Genomic DNA, 19,779 nt, shown 5'->3' with positions numbered 1-19,779 from the left:
TTTAGCCAAACTTTAACCTACTACCTACTTATAATATTATTCAATATGAAGCCAACTACTTACCAAAAAATCCTCCTTCGGTAAAAAAAATACGCTGTTTAGGGATTTATTAAATCCCAAACCATCACTAGGACTGCAGTTACTGAACAGTCTCCTTCCTCATACTACTAGTCATACTACTTATCATATAAATATTCTCTACAGTACTTTCAATAAACTCAACAAACTTTCTTAACTCAGACTTAAAAAAAAATTATTATTTCAACATTTCTCTATTGAAAAATAAGAATCATTGAATTTAGGTACTAATGAATTTTTGTTCATCGTAATTTGAGGTCGAGATTTAAAAACTCATTTAAAACGAACCAGGGTACACCATTAATTAAACGTTGACAGATGTTTTGGAAAGCTTGAATAGATTTTTTATTTAAATTCTCAGCAGAGCTCCAGATTACGATACCATAAAAGTCCGTATTTGTTGAACTATTGAAGAAGAGCTTTCTGCTATCGTTTATATTGTATCGTCCAGCAGATGTAGTATTTTTTACCCATTTTTTTTAAAAGTTTTATTTTTATTTAATATTCATACATTTTGAATTAATTAATTTTTGTATTATCAAAATTATGTACCATATTGAACACAACTATGTCATACAATATTTTTTTATCTTGTTTTGTTATTATCAATTAAAAATGAATAATCAATAAAATATTTATTTTTAATTTGTTATATTGTAATGTATTAAATGTTTTGTGAGCCACTAAGATATGTTTTGTTTTTTTCTTCGTATTTTCGACCCTATAAATAAATTGTTACAAAATTAATGACTTGATAATCAGTAAAATGTTTTCAAAAAGCCACATATTATTGCATAAGAAAAGGACTAGATTATATATCACGGACTAGTAGTTTGTGCTATATATACTATCTTAAGCCGTAATTGCCAGCATGGCAGCATAACATTTTCAAATACATTTTTAAAGGGACGAATACGGGGAGAGCGTTGCCACTCGCTTGCTGTTTTATTTTTATATCTGTGGTTCGCTCGGATATTCAAAACGAAAATATCCCTCCATTTGCTATGCAACATACTTTCCCTAATGTACTAGTTATTAGTGTATGATCTAAGCTCCATCCATAGTATATGATCTAAGTATGTGACCTAGGTCACAGGGTTAAGAAACGATGCCCATAATTTTGCTAACGGTTTGTGATACTTTTGGATTATCATTTCTCGGGTCCTTATCATTTTTCGGACAAGTACTTATCACTCAGTCCTCCACTCCGTTTCTTTGTTATCACAAGCGTTGCTATGTTCTATGTAATCGGTGTTTTATCATTTTAAATTTCACTTCGAAGTTCATAACCATGAAAACGCACATCGGCACATCCTCAAACCCCCTTTTACTTGTTATATGTGAATTAAAAGTTAACATGTTATTTGTTATTTAAATTTCGAGTTGACATAATTCTACCATGTCTGATCAAAAAGGAGTAAGTAAAAAAATTAAAAAAAAGCTTAAAAATATTTAATGTAATTTTAAAATATTTGTTTTATAGAATAATAAACAATTTTCGGACTTTCATTTGAAAGCCTTGTCATCCAGTATTAAAGAACGAAAACTTGTTTTTAAAAATGTTACAAATACTGTCAAATCTAGTAAATATATTTATTTATTAATATTGTTTAGAATACTACTTATTAATCGTCTAAATCGCTCACAAGCATATTAGTAATTATTGTTTGACTATAATAAATACATTTTATAAATTTCAGATATTTCAAATGAGGTATGGAATAGTATTATTGAAGTTTTGCCAATTGTTTTTAGTCGTTATCAAGATCTAAAATCACAGTCATATTTCAAAGACTTTGTCAAAGTACTGATGGTGTCTAAGTCAGAAGCATGTTTAATTAATTTTACTCCTATATTAGTTGAATATGTTAATACATTTCCTCATTTAAATATATCGTAAGTATTAAGTGTTTTTAATGTTAAATATAAGATTATGATTTACACATTTCAAATGTAATTGTTTAATACTGTTAGATCCTCCTAGTAGCATGGCAATTTTTTTGTTAAATTTAGCCACATTTATTAAATATAACTTAAAACAGTAGGTAATTAATAATACATTTTAATGATCATTTGTTTTTAAAATTTTATAATTTATTATAAGTTATTGTTTTTTTATAGAAATAATTTGGCGAAATCAGTTTTTTTTATCTTGCAAGTTATAAACATTATTTTTAAAATATCATTTAAAGATTATAACATCTCACATGCAAATGAATTGAAACAGCTAATTGAACTGCAAGCTATACTGATACATTTAATAGCAATATCCAAAAATAGTCAGTAAGTAATTTGTTTAAATTTTATATAAATATAATTGTAAAATAATGAATTTTATTGAATTTGTAGATTATGTGTAAAAGCATTTAATACAATGCATGATATTTGGATAAATGACAAAGATACATTAGAATATTACGGAGAATGTTTAAAAAAAATTGATTCTAAACCTTACTTACTGGTCATTGAATCATATTTACTTAAATCAATGTCATCAACTGACATGAATATTGCTAACAAATATAAGGTATTCTTAAATTTATAATACTTAATAATATTTGTATTAATTTAGTGTTGTTTAAGGAACCATTTTTGGATGTATTTATAAAAGAAGGCATTGCTTGCAAAACACGACCAGAACAAGAATTTATTAGACAATGTTCATTTACTATTAACTTAGTTTCATGTGATGTGTTCAAATCAAAATTATTACCTCCCATTTTAAAGTCTATGCTTCGTAATCCCGAAGTAATTCTGGAATGTATTGCTACAGTTATTTCTAGTATTACATTTGATTTAAGTGCTAATGCTGTTGAAATAACTAAAGGATTTTCTGGTATAAACTAATTGTTTCAAATTAGATTTAATTGTTCCTTTATTTTGATTTATTTGTTTTTAATTTTAGCCAATATTTATTCTCAAAATGAGAGAGCTAGAATTGAATCGGCTGATTTATGTAAGCAATTGGCTTTAAAATGTAGTGATTCAACTGTGGTTTCTAATATATTGAATTTGTTATTCAATATTTATCATGGTTCTGAAGGAAAATTGAGTACATCAGAACAAAAAATTAATATTCTACAAGTAATACTGAAATAAAAACTATATATATATATATTATTTATTATTATACTACAAGTGTGAATGTATTGTAAATTCCTATGTTTCTTTAGCAAAATACATCACTCTATATTTATATTTATTGAATATTATATATTTTCAGGCTATAGGAAATTTTAGTTTTAACACAGTAACTAATAAAGATAACTCTCAGAAATTAGCGGAATCAGTTATTGATCAATTTATAAAAGTATTAGATAATGAAATGCATGAAAAAACGTTGGTACATGCTATTCAAATGTTGACTCTGTGGTGTTCAAATTTAAAAAACAGCATACCCAAGACCTTAATCGCGTGGTTTATTGTAATTATTTATTTAACACATATAAAATAAATTGATATTTTAATTAAATATTTTATGAACTATAAAATTGTTTAGAAAGGGTATGATAAAAAATCATCTGTTTTATCTGTAAAATTATCGTATATGGATTGTATGACAAATATTTTCAAAAACAAATACTCGACATATGCAGTTGATGTTATTCCATTATTATTGAAATGTGTTGAAAAATGTTCTCAATCATCTCAAGTATGTAAAGTTATATATTATCTTAAAATCTAATAAGATAGAAGATATTAATGAATTCTAATATATTTTCTTTAATTGTAACTGACAATTTGAATACAAAATTTCATATAATTGTATAAAATTATTGAATCTAATATTTTATGTTTTTAGGCTCCAATTGTGACAGAAGCTTTATATGCTGCATATTTATTATTACTAATTATAAATGAAGACCCAAAACGAAATAACGAAATTGGGTTTACTCCGTTATGGAATATGGTTCTCAATTCAGATAAAGCTTTATTTTTGAGTGAAAAATTTTTATTTCAGTTAACAGATGATGGTATATTTTCTATTTTATTTAATTACAATATTATTGGATTTATTTATTAATTATTTGTTTTAAATTTAGTGTTAAATAAAATATGCAAGTTCAGTTTGCTAGTGTTAGATATGAAGTATGATCAAATTAATGGTCCTATTGAACCATATTTAAGATCAATAATTGTAAGTCTTCTGTTAATTAAATCATCAGTCCGCATACAATCTAAAAAAAATGTTCTAAATGCTGTGTCATTACCTGGAGGATCTAAATTAGCTGCTTCACTGTTAAATGCTACTACACAATTTCTGGAATGCAATGTATATTATTGTTAACTCTATTAATTTGTGTGTAATAACTCAATAATTTATTATTTTATTTACAATAGAATGATTTAGAAATTGATCCAAAACACTTAGTGGAAACTATTCTTATATTATGCCAAAATAGTAATATTGGAGAAGAAGAACAAAAAATTTTGGCTTTTGAATCATTGAAACCTTCACATCATCCTTTAATTGGTATAAAAACCAACAAATTATATATATTTTTTTATTTGATAGTATTTACTTCTTGTATATTTTTATGTTATTATTTTATTTATTTGTAGAATCATATGCTCCAAATCTATGGATCAAAATAGTTAATCGTTTCCAACTAAAGCCATCAGTTTTCATCAGACTGTATGAAAAGAAACTCATAAAACTGCTAATAGATGATTATTTACCTACCAAAGTAAGTATACAGTTATCAATAAATTGAATCAACCTGACCTTGTCATATTAAATTAAATGTATATTATCCCATTTTGAATATGTTATTAGTGTATGGAAAATGTTTTAAGTACTATAACAAGAATGAATGGAGATACAATTGTACCTGCAATTATCGATAAAGTTAAACAACAGTTAGAAGAATGTGATAAATATATTTGTGTAACAGAGAACGAGTACAACATATATTTGTATCCAGAAGGAGAATTGTTTGATAAATCAATATTAGCGGAGTAATGTTGCAGAGTATTAACTAATTATTCTTATTTCAACATATTACTATATTTGCTTCACAGGAAAGAAAATGAAAATACTATGAATATTAAAAATATGAAAAGAGAAAGTAAAGCATATTCATATAAAGAACAACAAGAAGAAATTATGTTACGAAAAGAAATCGAAGCAAAAAAAATTAAAGAAGGAAAACTTAAAAAACCAGAACTTTCGGCTAAACAAAAAGAAGCTATTGCTTTAGAATTAGAAAAGGAAGCAACTATTAGAAATAAATTGAAAAGTGTAAGTATTTAAATAATGCATGTATAAAATAATTGCCTTAGCTTAATCTCCTATTTATGTATGAAACTACACTTAATAAACATTGCTCTAATAAATATTTATAATTTAAATAGCTTCAAAAAATGTATAATTCTTTAAATTTTGTTAAATTGTTTTTTAAAAATGATAATGCATACATAATAGATAGTCAGTGACTGATTTAAGGAAAAATTTCAATCAAACAGGATTTAAAAATTACTAAATTATTTTAATATTTATAAGCTATCAAAAAGATGTGCTATGTAATTATTTAAGTAATTTTTTATTACTTAAGACCGGTAATATGTTTTTACATATTGTTACTGAGTATATGCAGTTTTATAAAAGTATAAAATATGGACTAGTTCAATTCCGAGTTGTGATATGTTTTTGCATGTTTGAGAATTATTAACTTCTTTAGTATATTTTGTGAATTTTGAAAAAAAATATTAATTTAAAATTTTTTTTTTGAACAACCAATTTTTTTTTATTATTATTATTTTGATAATTTTGATATTAAATTGATATACCTACTAGTATAATATTTTTATTTTAAGTGCAATATTATTACATTTTAATATGCAAATGAAGTACCTCATTTATTAATTATAGGAATATTGTAAAAAAAAAATATTACATAATGCATATTTTTATTTTTTTTAAACTTCTTAGATAATATAATGGGGACATTTGAAAATAATTTAAAGAATATTAGCATTTTAATTTAGGTGTTTTAAGGGAATATAAATCCGGTCCTTACTTGTTACTATTCTAACAATCTTAATAAATAAAAAATAAAATACACTTCTATTTTAATAAAATAAATTTTCAAATTTAACCTCTTTAAAATGTATATATATAGAAAATATTTATAGAAATGATTTTTTTTTGTGTCTAATGTACAAGCCTCATTGCTTTTATCTACAAAGTAAAATATCTCCTCTAAACTTGTCATTTTTAAAGGTTTATTTGTTATAGCCCCGCCACTCAGGTTTGTTATCATTCCACCATCCATAATAATAAAAAAAATCATACAAATAATCTAATAATTCGATGAAAAATATGTACCATTGTCCATTACTTTAAAGTATCTATCAAAGATATTTTTTATATAATATCGATCAAACATCACAGTACATATTTCTGTCATATGTTAGTGTTTAAAATGAATTTTTATATTATGTTTCTTAACATTTAGTATTTATTATTCCATTTTTTTAATATAATTTTTTTAAATATTATATCAATTTATTGTCGATTTATTAGATTAATAATTATTAATAAATAATAATATATAAATAATTTATTTATATGATGTATTTATTGTTGTATGGATGGACGGGTCAATAAGAAACCAGTACCTTTATATATTTGATAATCATTAATTTTTTATACTTGAATCTTAACCTTCACTATTTATATTTTTAGGAATAATGAATTGAATAAAATCAAATAAATCATGAATTGGTTTAAAATCCTCTTCTGTTCCATTTGTTAATTTACTAGTCATTTTATCACAGGTCATTGTTAAATTTACCATTGAACTTACATAGTTTGTATTTTATTCTGTAGATGAATGATGAAATATTAACTTTGGTTTCAATGATGAAAGGAATTATTGCTGGAAATTCTCTCTTAGTTGCTCAGTCATTGAGATATTTGATACCAGGAATCATCTCAAATTTGCAGTCAATTATAGCTGCACCACATCTCAAAAAAATATTTTTAGACTTGGCATTTTGTGCTTTTCATTCTGATGAAACAAAAAAAACCAAAGTTGCATCTAAAGTTATTAATAATCGCATTAAACTATCAAATTCTCAAATCAATGCCATAGCTTATTATACTTTAAGAAAATTAAAGCCAAAATGTATAATCGAGGATGCTTGGTTAAAAGAAGATATTGGTAAGTTAAATTATATAAAGTTTATATTAAGACCAAAGTTAAATATATTTTAATAATATGTTTAATTTTCATGTTTATTAGAAACAGCAACAATGAGGCTTGTTACTTTATTTTGTGATTTAACTAAAAAGGAGGAGCAAGAATTTACATCCCCATCATTTTGTTATTCTTTTACATTGATCAGAGCTGTTATGTTGGATTTACCCTTTGACCATGAATTGGTTTATGATTGTTTATTATTAATAAAAAACCAATCTACTGTTCGTCCCAAAGCAACTTCAAAAGCAAAAAGCAATTCAGATCTTCAACGACCTAAATTTTTACCACGTATTGAAATGTTTCAACTTTTGTCTGAAATAATCAGCCGTACATCAGGCAGTCTTCAGGAAAAAGCCATTTTAGCATTTCTATCAGTTGCTGATAGTTGCTCTACTAACGAAAAGTGTGATCCAGCCAGCCGTGATGAAATTTTATGCTTATTATCAGCACTTCAAAATCCATCTCGTAATGTCAGATTTACGGCTATTAAAGCTTTACAGAAAGTAGTAGATGCTTTTCCAACATCAAAAAAAGATAATCATATCATATTAAGAATAACTAAAAGAATATGGATTACTAAATTTGATATTTACGAAGAAAATAGGTATGTTTATCAATTATAGAAGATTAAAAATATATATTTTTATATATACAGGGTGATTTTGATACCAAACAATACTTAGTTTGTTTAAATCTATTAATGTTTTAAAAAATATTTGTTAACATAATTTTCAGACAAAAAAAAAATAAGGGTGGTCTTAAATTTAAATCCAGTGTAACCTGGTGTACGATTCATGTTTGTTAATAATTTTTAACTATAAAAAAATCTATTATTTGATAGTAAATTCTTATTTTATGAGAGTATTATGGATTTCGTAAAAATTTAAACTAAGAATGAAATTTCTTTATTTTTCCAATGTTCAAGTTCTTTTAAAACTAAAATTTAAAACCAAATTTATGAAAAATCTAGTATTACATTTTTAACTCTTTACTACTTATACAATTTTTTTTATAAATGTTAACTATTAAATAATTTTCAAGTATTCATGATTTTGACAAATTTTTGTTAATATTTGAAGATTTTGAACTTCAAACGCTAATAAAAATTGAGACTATGTATTCTTATAATTTTTAAATGACTATAAGAATAACTAATGGAGAATGGAATTTTGTATTTTGATTTAACAAAAAAATTTTATAGATATTTATAAAAAAAAAAACTAACAAAACGAATATTTCAAATACCTATATGTGCCTTAAAATAAGCGAATTATTTTGAAAATTAAATTATGTAAAGTAAATGCTAATCTTGTTTGAGTTTAAATCATCATTGTTGCGTGATTTTGTAAAAATTTAAAATTCAAACGCTCTTAACATCTTTCCTAAAATAAGGCTTCTAGTTTTCTCTATAGTTATTTGAAGAACAATTGAAAGAAAACTAAGTGTTGAATTTTTAATTTAAGATATAAATACAAACATTTTTATGTATTTTCAACTATGAAATTACTAGTAAATTTTTGCATTTTTTGACATATTTCGTAAAAATTTAAATGCTTATAAAAACAATTTTTGATTAACGATTTTTAATTTTTTTTTTTTATCTACATATATTATGAATAACTTATAAGAAACATTGCAAAAAATTTTCAAGATATTTTGGGTACCCAAAATTTTTTTATCAACAATTCAAAAAAAAAAAATACTTAGATAAACCAAAAATTTCAGTTGTCTATAAATAACTTTAAAAATATTTTGAAAATTTAACTTACATAGATAACACTAATATAAACATTTGGTGAACATTTTAAGTATTTACAGTGATAAGTTTTTGATTTATAACCATATAAAAAATTCGATTTTTATCAAAAACTGGGTTTTCGTAAAAATTCCCGTTTTTCTGTCACTTGTTACTTGTTTTATAAAAAAAAATTTTTAAATACTACTGGTAAATTTTTTCTTTTGATCTCTATACTACACCAAACTTATTCACTTTGCCATCTAAAATCACTCTTGAAGTTCTAAATTGAAGCATTATTTTGAGTAGTTACACTGTACAGACACAAAAAAAAAATAAATAAATAAACAAAACACTTCATAGTAAAATCAATACATTAATAATTTCATTCAGATATAAATATTTTTAAGTATTATAATAAGAATATTGTTATAATATTTTAAAAGAATTTACTCTTTTGAATTTTAACATATATTTTTAATTTCATATTCTGATGTTAAATATTTTTCATTATATATTAAAATTCAGAGATAACCTTGTGAAATGTTAATCTTCTATTCTTACCTTAACTTACAATTCTGATAACTCATTAACTACTTGTCCAAATTTTAATTTTTATGTATTGAAATATTCCACAAAAAAAAAAAAAAAAATTAACTTTAAAATATAAAATTTAAATTTAATGTTGGCATTCACAAACCTATAAAATAAAAAAAAGAATTTAAATGTTTTTTTTTTTTTACGAAATAATGTAAAATAATTTTTTTCTAAAACATGAAAAGATTTTAAATGATGAGTGTTGTTTGATAAAAGAATAATAATTGCAGTATATATAAATCTTTCAGATTATAAATTAGTTTTTGTTATTAGGGAATTAGCAAATGAATTATGGGAATCATCAAAATTAGAAATTAAGATTAATGGACTTTTAGAAAATTTATTGGAAGATGTTGTTCATCCTGTTGCTGATGTACAAAAGGCTGTGTCTATTGCTCTTTTTTCACTTTTAAAAGACTCTCCTATAAATGCTACAAACATTGCATTAAAAAAGTTGCTCACTTTGTATAATAGTAAAATTATGGTAAGTTTTAAATTTTAATATATATATATATATATAGGTTTCTATAGGAAATTATAATGATTTTCATAAATCTATTAATCCTTGATAGACATAAAATTTAATTTTTGTTTTTAAAGATTTTTATTTTAAAGTTATTTTGCTGTTATACGTTACTGATTAAAAAACAAATTTTTCCCAGAATTTTCTTTATGATTTATTGTTCGTTTGGCCTAATATGTAGATATTCTACTCATTTCAATAACATTAGACCCCCCCCCCCCCTTTCTTCAACTTTTTGATTTGATTTACTCATTAAATAATGTTTTGTCTCTTGTTTTATTATTATTATTTATTAGATATTAATGATAACTGTTATAAGAAATGTTATATTTTGCTGAATGCTTTCTTGAGACTTATCTTAGATAAATTGTTTATGATTATCTTTCAATGATTGTTTTATTAACAAATATTTTTCAATTGAAAATTATATGATTATGCTTGTTGATTACTTAGTAGCTATTTTGTTATTAAATTTAAAAAAAAAACTTATAAAATTTATATAAATATACTTCTAGTAAGGGTTTTTTTTAATTTCTTATTATGTTTTTAAAATGTAATCTTATTAATTTATATGTAAATGGATATCTTGTTAGTTTGCTTTGTTTATGAACCTTAAACTACATTTCATAATGTATTCTATATCTAAAATAAATTTTATGTATTGTATTAGATTAAGTATAAATAATAGTTGATTAGCATTTAACAAAATAATAAATATTGATGATAAACCTTTTTTTTTTATACATAATTTTCTGTTTTAGAAACCAGAAGATAATGTAGAATTGGATGATTGGCAAGGTAGAGTTGGTGTAGCTATGGCATTGGAACAATTGTCATTATTATTAAGTGATGATATGGTGATACAATTAGTAAATTTTTTTGTTTCAACAAGTTTAGATGATAAAAATAATGTTGTAAGAGAGCATATGCTTAAAGCTGCAGTAGCTGTTGTAAATCTACATGGAAAAAATAATGTTGATCGTTTAATGAATATATTTGAGAAATTTTTAAAAAAAGCAACTTCTTCTGAAAGTTTTGATAATGTTCGGTTAGGTGTTGTTGTTTGTATGGGAAGTTTAGCAAGACATTTAGATTCTGATGATCCTAAACTAAAACCTATTACTAATAGATTACTTGAAGCATTATCTACTCCATCTCAAGAAGTTCAAGAGGCAGTAGCCAATTGTTTATCGCCTCTTATGTCATTAGTCAAAGATGATGCATCAGCTATTTTAAAGAAACTTTTAACCCGTCTTTTCAATTCTGCATCATTTGGAGAACGCAAGGGCGCTGCTCATGGAATTGCAGGTGTCATTAAAGGTCTTGGTATTCTAAGTTTGAAACAGTATGATATTATGAGTACTTTAACTGAAGCTATTCAAGATAAAAAAAATTATAAAAAGCGAGAAGGTGCATTATTTGCATTTGAAATGTTATGTTCAACATTAGGCCGATTATTTGAACCATACATTGTTCATGTTTTACCACATTTGTTATCATGTTTTGGTGACAATAGTGAATATGTACGAACAGCCACTTATGATTGTTCAAAAGCAATAATGAGCAAGTTATCAGCTCATGGTGTTAAACTTATCTTACCATCATTATTGAATGCATTAGAAGGAGATTCTTGGAGAACAAAAACTGGTAAAAATACATTTATTTGTTCTTATTCAACATAAATAATTTTATTATTTAATTGTTAGGTTCAATTGAGTTGTTAGGAGCAATGGCATATTGTGCACCTAAACAACTATCATCCTGTTTACCAAGTATTGTACCAAAATTAATAGAGGTTTTAAGTGATTCTCATATTAGTGTTCAAGAAGCTGGAGCTCAAGCTTTGAAAGTTATTGGTTCAGTTATACGAAATCCTGAAATTCAAGGTAATTTTCTGATACATTTATTTTATATATTTTTTGAATATAACTAATAAAAAAACTTATTCATAGCTATTGTACCTGTTCTTCTTGAAGCTCTTCAAAACCCATCAAATAAGACTGCTCCATGCTTACAAATTTTGTTGAATACTAAATTTGTTCATTTCATTGATGCTCCATCACTTGCTTTAATTATGCCTGTAGTACAACGGGCGTTTATAGATCGCTCAACAGAAACAAGAAAAATGGCAGCTCAAATTATTGGAAATATGTATTCATTGACTGATCAAAAAGATTTGACACCATATTTGCCAAATATTATACCAGGACTAAAAAATTCATTATTGGATCCAGTTCCTGAAGTTAGGACAGTTTCTGCTCGCGCTCTTGGGGCTATGGTTCGAGGAATGGGTGAAACTAGTTTCCAAGATTTATTACCATGGTTAATGCAAACTTTAACATCAGAAGCCAGTTCAGTAGATAGGTCAGGTGCTGCCCAAGGTCTAAGTGAAGTTGTTGGTGGACTTGGTGTTAATAAGCTACACAGTTTGATGCCAGGCATGTTATATCATTAAATACTAACTTAAATTTACTTTAAAAATGTATAATATTTAAGTACTATTTTATTTATTTTTTTTTTTGATGTATAGAAATTATTGCAACTGCAGAACGTACAGATATAGCTCCTCAAGTTAAAGACGGCTATATCATGATGTTCATATATATGCCAGGTGTATTTAATGATGACTTCATTCCATATATAAATCAAATTATTACACCCATATTAAAAGTAAGTAACATACAAATTAAAAAATTGTGTATTTTGTTGCTAAAAATAATAGATAAAATATTTATATTTACGAATATTGACATCTTATTCAATGGATTAGCTACTTCCAAAGGAGATGTACCTGTGTTCTCCATAAATTGCTTTCACACTCATTTGATACGTTTTACAATCAACTATAAAAATATAACTCAATAATATTATATGCCCTTTAATAATTTTCAATAATAATTCAATAATAACTCAAATAAATCAATTGCCCTTTAATAATCAAAAAAAAAATTCCTAAATAGTTTTTTTACGACCTATTTAAATATATTTACTTACTTAAATGATACTTCTTAAGTTTTATACTTTTGTAACACATATCTGTGTAATAATTTAATTAACTATTCACTCACAATAATGCGATGTTCTTTGATGTTGTCATCCTGTCTGATACTTTCTGCAACGTTGAATTGAATGGTCTTCTCTTCTGGAGATATCAGCGAGGAAGAATGATCAAGTCTTCCTTGTTGATGGTAGCCTTTGACGATTTGCCTCCTTGAAAAGTGAATCCTACCAACTGAGCCAAATTGTTGCGTGCCAGTATCAGATTTGAATCCAAATGATTATTTTGAACGAAAGTTAAACTTAATAACGAATAATGTCTTTATTGCGTATAAATGAAATACATGTAACTAATAAAATAAGTGGCTGAGTGTCGTGAAAGTGCTCAGGTGTTGATAACTTTGGTACATCTGACTTTGCTGGTCTTCGGGCTCTCTTATATATCATGGTGCGTCTATTGTTCGCGTGAAAGTCTGGTTGAAACTAGGTATTGTCCTTGCGGTTGTTGTTGCAAATTCGGACCCGGATTAGAATGTGCACTATTATTGTGAGTAACATCATTAATGACTATAATTATTGGTGCGATTACTTTCCCGACACGTATCAGGTAATAGTAGAGTATGAATCACTACCCTCCACACGAGGCATGGTTATACTAACTTAGCATTAATATCTCATAGATATCTTATAGATATCTTGTAGCCCATAACACCCCCAATTCAAAAAAATAAATCAGAGTATCTACAATTCATGCAGATACATCGGTACATGTATATTATGTCTAGTTATAGCAATCGGTTACTATAAACAATTACCATCTTGACTGGTAACATTCTCGGTGTCGCAAAAATTAATAGAATGACCCCCAGCCATTAGACATATAAATGTCAAAAAAAAATTAATTAAAATCATAAATTATTATGCTATCTATATAATTTACAATTTTAGGCTTTAGCAGATGAGAATGAATTTGTTCGGGAAACTGCATTAAAAGCAGGTCAACGAATTGTAAATATGTATGCTGAATCTGCAATACAACTACTATTACCTGAACTTGAACGTGGTTTGTTTGATGACAATTGGCGTATCAGATTTAGGTAAAATTATTATATTATTCCTTTGTTAATATGAAATATTTAATCTGTTTATATTTTTATTTCATTTTATAGTTCTGTTCAATTACTTGGTGATTTATTATATCGCATATCTGGTGTATCTGGTAAAATGAGTACAGAAACTGCTAGTGATGACGATAATTTTGGTACAGAACATTCTCACAAGGTTTGTGGATTTTTATTACAAAAATAATGATAAAATTGTTTTTAATATTAGCTACTAATATTATATTTTTAAACCTAATATTTCAACAAAATTCAATTCAATTTTTTAAGGCTATTATTGGAACCTTGGGAGCAGAGAGACGTAATCGTGTATTAGCTGGTTTATATATGGGTCGTTCTGATGTTGCATTAATGGTACGCCAAGCAGCTTTGCATGTATGGAAAGTAGTTGTCACTAATACTCCACGTACTTTAAGAGAAATATTGCCAACATTATTTACACTGTTATTGGGATGCTTAGCTAGTACTAGTTTTGATAAAAGACAAGTAGCTGCAAGAACATTGGGAGATCTAGTGAGGAAACTAGGAGAACGTGTACTACCAGACATAATTCCAATTTTAGAAAGAGGTCTTGAGTCTGAACAAGCTGATCAACGTCAAGGAGTTTGTATTGGTTTGTCAGAAATTATGGCATCTACTAGTAGAGATATGGTTTTGACCTTTGTAGATAGCTTAGTGCCTACTGTCAGGTAATTGTTTGTTAGGCTTAATATAAGTATTTTCTTTTTATAAAAATCAATTATATTAATTTGTTTATTTAGTCGAGCATTAGCTGATCCTTTACCATCTGTAAGACAAGCTGCTGCTAAAACATTTGATAGCCTACATTCCACTGTGGGACATCGAGCATTAGATGATATTTTACCATCAATGTTAAATAATTTGGTATGCAGTATAAATGAATATATATCAATATTAATCATCTAAATAAATATATATATATTTTTTTTTTAGAATAATCCAGATCCAGAAATTGCAGAGAGAACTTTAGACGGATTACGCCAAGTAATGGCAGTTAAATCCAGAGTAGTCTTGCCATATTTAATACCTCAGTTGACTCAACCACCTATTAATACAAAAGCTTTATCAATTTTAGCTTCAGTCGCTGGAGAAGCTCTTAACAAATATTTACATAAAATATTACCTGCCTTATTAACTGCTCTATCTAAAACTGAATCAGCTGCTGAGGTAAGTTAATTGTTATTATTTATTAAATTATATTATATTTAATAATAAAATGATTTTATTAGGAACTAGTATACTGTCAAGCTGTTGTGCTAGCAGTTTGTGATGATGCTGGAACTATGGTTGATTTACTATTAGATGCCACACAAGCAGAAAATGTTTCACAAAAACAATCAGCATTACAATTATTAGCTGCATTTTGCACACATACAAAAGCAGATTATAGTTCATATGTTCCTAAACTTTTACATGGAATAATTTATCAATTTAAAGATCAAGATGAGAAAAATTTACAATTAGCTTGGGAAGCTTTGAATGCTGTTTGCAAAGTATTTTATAGTATAATTTATTTTATTCTTATTCTTTATGGTTTTAACATTTGTTATTGATTATAGTCTGTTGATACAAAACAAAGTAATCATTTAGTTTTTGAAATACGTCAAGCTATAAAATTTGTGATGAGTGATTTCAAGCATTTAGAATATCTTCCAGGTTTCTGTATACCTAAAGTAAGTTCAATACCTATTAATAAAAAAAAATAAATTTTTGGGGGGTTATCCTAGTTTTAGTGAAAAATATTTAACTTAAAGTTTTTAAAATGTATTGTAATTGTATATTATTATACATAAATTACAGTACAGTGTGTATTATTGTTATTTTCATTATTATTTATTAGTGTTTTTGCAAACATCACTTAAGTATAAATAAGTAATCAGGTTAAATTATTGATGTTTTCTCACCAATTAAATAATTAGAATTAGAAAAAGGATTATAAAAACCAACTATCAGTAATTAATTGTCATTGTTCATCTATATTCTTATTAATGATTATACAATGTTGGTGTTATCTATAATTTTTCTTTTGATTAAAAAAATTTTTTGCAATGATATGGCATTTATCTTAACATATCTAGGCTTTTGAATTATTAAGGTTTTACTTTGTACATAAAAATAAATAATTTATATACCAATGTTTTATGTATATAAGGTTTATCTATTATTAATAATAATGATTAACATTTATGTATTATGAAATTCAATATAAGCCAAATTTACCAAAAGCTGAATCTGGCGAGTAGGAGTATTCCAACCAGTGACCATTTTATATAAATTAGAAATTTGTATGGGTAAAAAAAAAATGTATTTAAATAAACTTTTAAGAATTACAAAATATTGTAAAATTTTTAATTATAATTATTAAAATTGAATGTAAAAAAATTTGTTGGATTTTAGAATATTAATAGAAATATTTGTATATTATTTTTTATATAAATATGTATACGAACTGCAGTATAAATATAAATTTTTAATGTGACCTGCAAGTTGAAAAAGGTAGAGCGCGCCTAATATAAACAGTATATCATTACACATTTTAATCATTATTTGATCAAAATAAAAAAAATAATTTTAGAAAATCATGTTTAGTCTGTAGTCTTGTTGTTAACACTCATCTATTTAATGGAATAACAAAAAGAAAAGTGATCATGAAACACTATTTTTATATGATATAAATTATTTTTTTATAATTAATTGTAATATGAATGTTTAGTTTGTTTTTTTTATTACATTTATTTTATTCAATATTTAACTTTAATGATCTTTATTAATTTATAGGGGGCTGATCCATTTGTACCAATATTTAGGGAAGCAATTCTTAATGGTAGTCCAGAAATCAAAGAACAAGCAGCTCAAGGTTGGGGAGAAGTTGTAAAAGTAGCTGCAAAAGAAGGATTAACATCTCCTGTATTAAACATGACTGGACCTCTCATTCGTATTTTAAATGAACGGTATACGTGGAACATTAAATCAGCAATTCTAGAAACAGTTGCTTTATTACTAGCCAAGGCTGGTAGTAATTTAAAGCAGTTTTTACCCCAGTTGCAAACAACATTTTTGAAATCATTACAAGACCCTAATAGACAAGTTAGGCTTAAAGCAGCTAACGCTTTGAGCCATTTAATTGTTGTACATTCTCGCACTGAAACAATTTTTGTTGACCTACATTCTGGTGTAAAAAATTCAGAGGATATTACCATAAAGTAATTAAAACATTTGTATACAATAGAAAAACACGTTTAGTTAATGTTATTTTTGTTAGAGAAACAATGCTTCAAGCTTTACGTGGTGTTATTTCACCAGCTGGTGACAAGATGTCAGATCAGGTTAGAAGAACTGTATTTATGACTTTAAGAGAAGGGCTCGGGAATCCAGAAGATACTATAAGAAGTGGTACTGCTGGTTGTCTCGGTGCTTTATGTAAATGGTTATCACCTGAACAATTAAATGTTGCTTTAAATGATCATATTTTAAGTAAGTATATCAAAGTTTATTATTGTTATTTTATTACATATTAAATATAATTTTAATAAATTTTTCAACAGTTGATGATCCCTCGTTAGATCCAATATTGAGACATGGTAGAAGTTCAGCTTTGTTTGTTGCTCTTAAAGAATCCCCTGATTCAGTTTTTAGTTCATTATATAGTGATAAAGTTATAAAAACAATTTTAAGTCACTTACAAGCTGATAAGGTAACAAATATTTAATAATTTTGTATTTTAATTCTAAATGTTATAAACATTTATAATTTTTAGATTTCCATTGCAATGAATGGAGTTCGAAGTTGCGGATATTTATTTTTACATTTAATGAATATTCGTACAATAATACCATCACAACTTTTAAGTCCATTTACCAGAGTACGTAAAAAAACTATTTTTAGCATTACTATGATATATTTTATAATTATTTAAAATAATTAATTGTAGTTGATGAATCAATCCAGTAATGAAGTTAAGCAGTTAGTGGCACATATCTGTTCATATTTAGGAAAATCTGGTGTAACTTTATCTCCAGAATTTCAAAAAGCAACCATACCAATGTTAGTTAATGGAACTAAAGAAAAAAATTGTTATGTCAAATCCAATAGTGAAATAGCTCTAGTTTCTGTTCTTAAATTACAACAAGGCGATGCAACATTACAAGTAAATACAATTTTATTAATGTCTATAAATAAAACTAATTTTCTTATTTCATTTTTATTTAAAAATAAAAAACTGTAGATAGTCAAAATTTACTTTAAGTGCTTAAATTAGCATTTCCTATACTCTTTTCAAAATAAGAAATGTAATCGGTGATAACCTAATATACCCACTCGACTGTTCCTACCAAATCAACCATCTGTAAGCCTACCATGTATAATGTATAATAATATGTCATTGTGCAGTAGTCAGCCACTGACTACGTTCCTTATTTTGAACAGACTATATACATCATGATATAATTTCAAAATATTTTAAATCTTTTTATCTATTTATAGGTTTATAAAATATTAGTATTTTTTCAATAATTGTAAAAAAAAATTCCGACAAAATAACAGAAATTCGAAAACTATTATATAATTAAAATTACATAAGTATCCAATTGTTATATCTAAGGCATGAAAATTGAATACAAAGTTTCTCCTATCAGTTCATGTTGGAACTAAAAAATCTTAAAATAGATTAATTTCCTTAAATGCAAAGAATTATTCACTTCTGATCTTAAAATAATAAGAAATTTAAGTTTCTATTAAATGAATTAAAAGTTATTAAACTAGTTAATAATAGAATCATTAATAATAAATTGTTCTCTTATTAATTTTTTATAAACATTTTAAACCTTTTAATATTTTTATATGCAGCCGGGACCTGAAATGGAGGTAAATAACTGTGCATAAAGCTTCAGTTTGTTATTAACACTTGGCAATTCATTGAAAATAACAGTTAAATATACTGTTATTTATTTATATGTAGTAATATAGTTATTTAATATCTTTTATTTTAGGCTTCTTTGAATTTATTGGACACTGGTGCACGTGAAGCATTAAATGATGTCATAAATAAAGTATTACGTAAGGTTTCAACCCAAATGGACACCAAAACTGAAGAACTAGATGATACATTGATTGCTTGAAATGAAATGATTGATTATAAATCAATTAAAATATTCACATTTATTTTTGTGTGTAAAAAATAATCAGATTAATATTAATAACTCTAATTACTTTTCAAGATTTTGTGCTCCTAACTTCAATAGTTAATTAATTTATATTGTACATGGACATTAAAATAATTCAAGTTGAAATGTAACTAATAACTACATTACAGTTTAATATTTTGTACATTTATTTTTGAAATATATTTTAAGTGTTTGTATTAGAAATGATAATTAAATCATCAATACAATGTATATATATAAATATATTTTTTTTAGCAACAATGCATGTCATATCCAAAAAAGAATTAATTCAAATACTTCATTATTTAGGTTTCTTTTATTTTGATTGTTTGGATATTAT

The 19,779-nt window shown here is 25.5% G+C and overlaps 1 protein-coding gene across 2 annotated transcripts; it reads left to right on the top strand.

The window, feature by feature from the left end:
* Window positions 1–1,369: 1,369 nt before the first annotated feature.
* LOC114123819 (eIF-2-alpha kinase activator GCN1) lies at window positions 1,370–19,643 on the top strand. Of its 2 annotated transcripts, XM_027986919.2 has the most exons (36): window positions 1,370–1,495; window positions 1,562–1,661; window positions 1,779–1,974; window positions 2,200–2,361; window positions 2,428–2,605; window positions 2,662–2,914; window positions 2,984–3,162; window positions 3,302–3,502; window positions 3,578–3,730; window positions 3,881–4,052; window positions 4,122–4,351; window positions 4,420–4,552; window positions 4,642–4,766; window positions 4,856–5,037; window positions 5,101–5,320; window positions 6,911–7,244; window positions 7,326–7,887; window positions 9,889–10,099; window positions 10,900–11,785; window positions 11,845–12,024; window positions 12,091–12,576; window positions 12,669–12,808; window positions 14,084–14,232; window positions 14,305–14,416; window positions 14,527–14,945; window positions 15,018–15,141; window positions 15,211–15,444; window positions 15,507–15,770; window positions 15,837–15,950; window positions 17,056–17,480; window positions 17,540–17,751; window positions 17,823–17,971; window positions 18,035–18,139; window positions 18,209–18,424; window positions 19,123–19,140; window positions 19,266–19,643. In XM_027986919.2, the coding sequence occupies exons 1-36, from the start codon at window positions 1,478–1,480 to the stop codon at window positions 19,392–19,394; spliced, it is 7,971 nt and encodes a 2,656-aa protein (XP_027842720.2). In that variant the 5' UTR covers window positions 1,370–1,477; the 3' UTR covers window positions 19,395–19,643. The 2 variants fall into 2 exon arrangements, with proteins under 2 accessions (XP_027842720.2, XP_027842721.2); XM_027986920.2 differs by lacking the exon at window positions 19,123–19,140.
* Window positions 19,644–19,779: the final 136 nt, after the last annotated feature.

The sequence above is a fragment of the Aphis gossypii genome, chromosome 3 (assembly GCF_020184175.1).
Source record: "Aphis gossypii isolate Hap1 chromosome 3, ASM2018417v2, whole genome shotgun sequence".
NCBI classification, from domain to species: Eukaryota; Metazoa; Arthropoda; class Insecta; order Hemiptera; family Aphididae; genus Aphis; species Aphis gossypii.
This window is presented reverse-complemented; position numbering and strand designations above follow the sequence as displayed.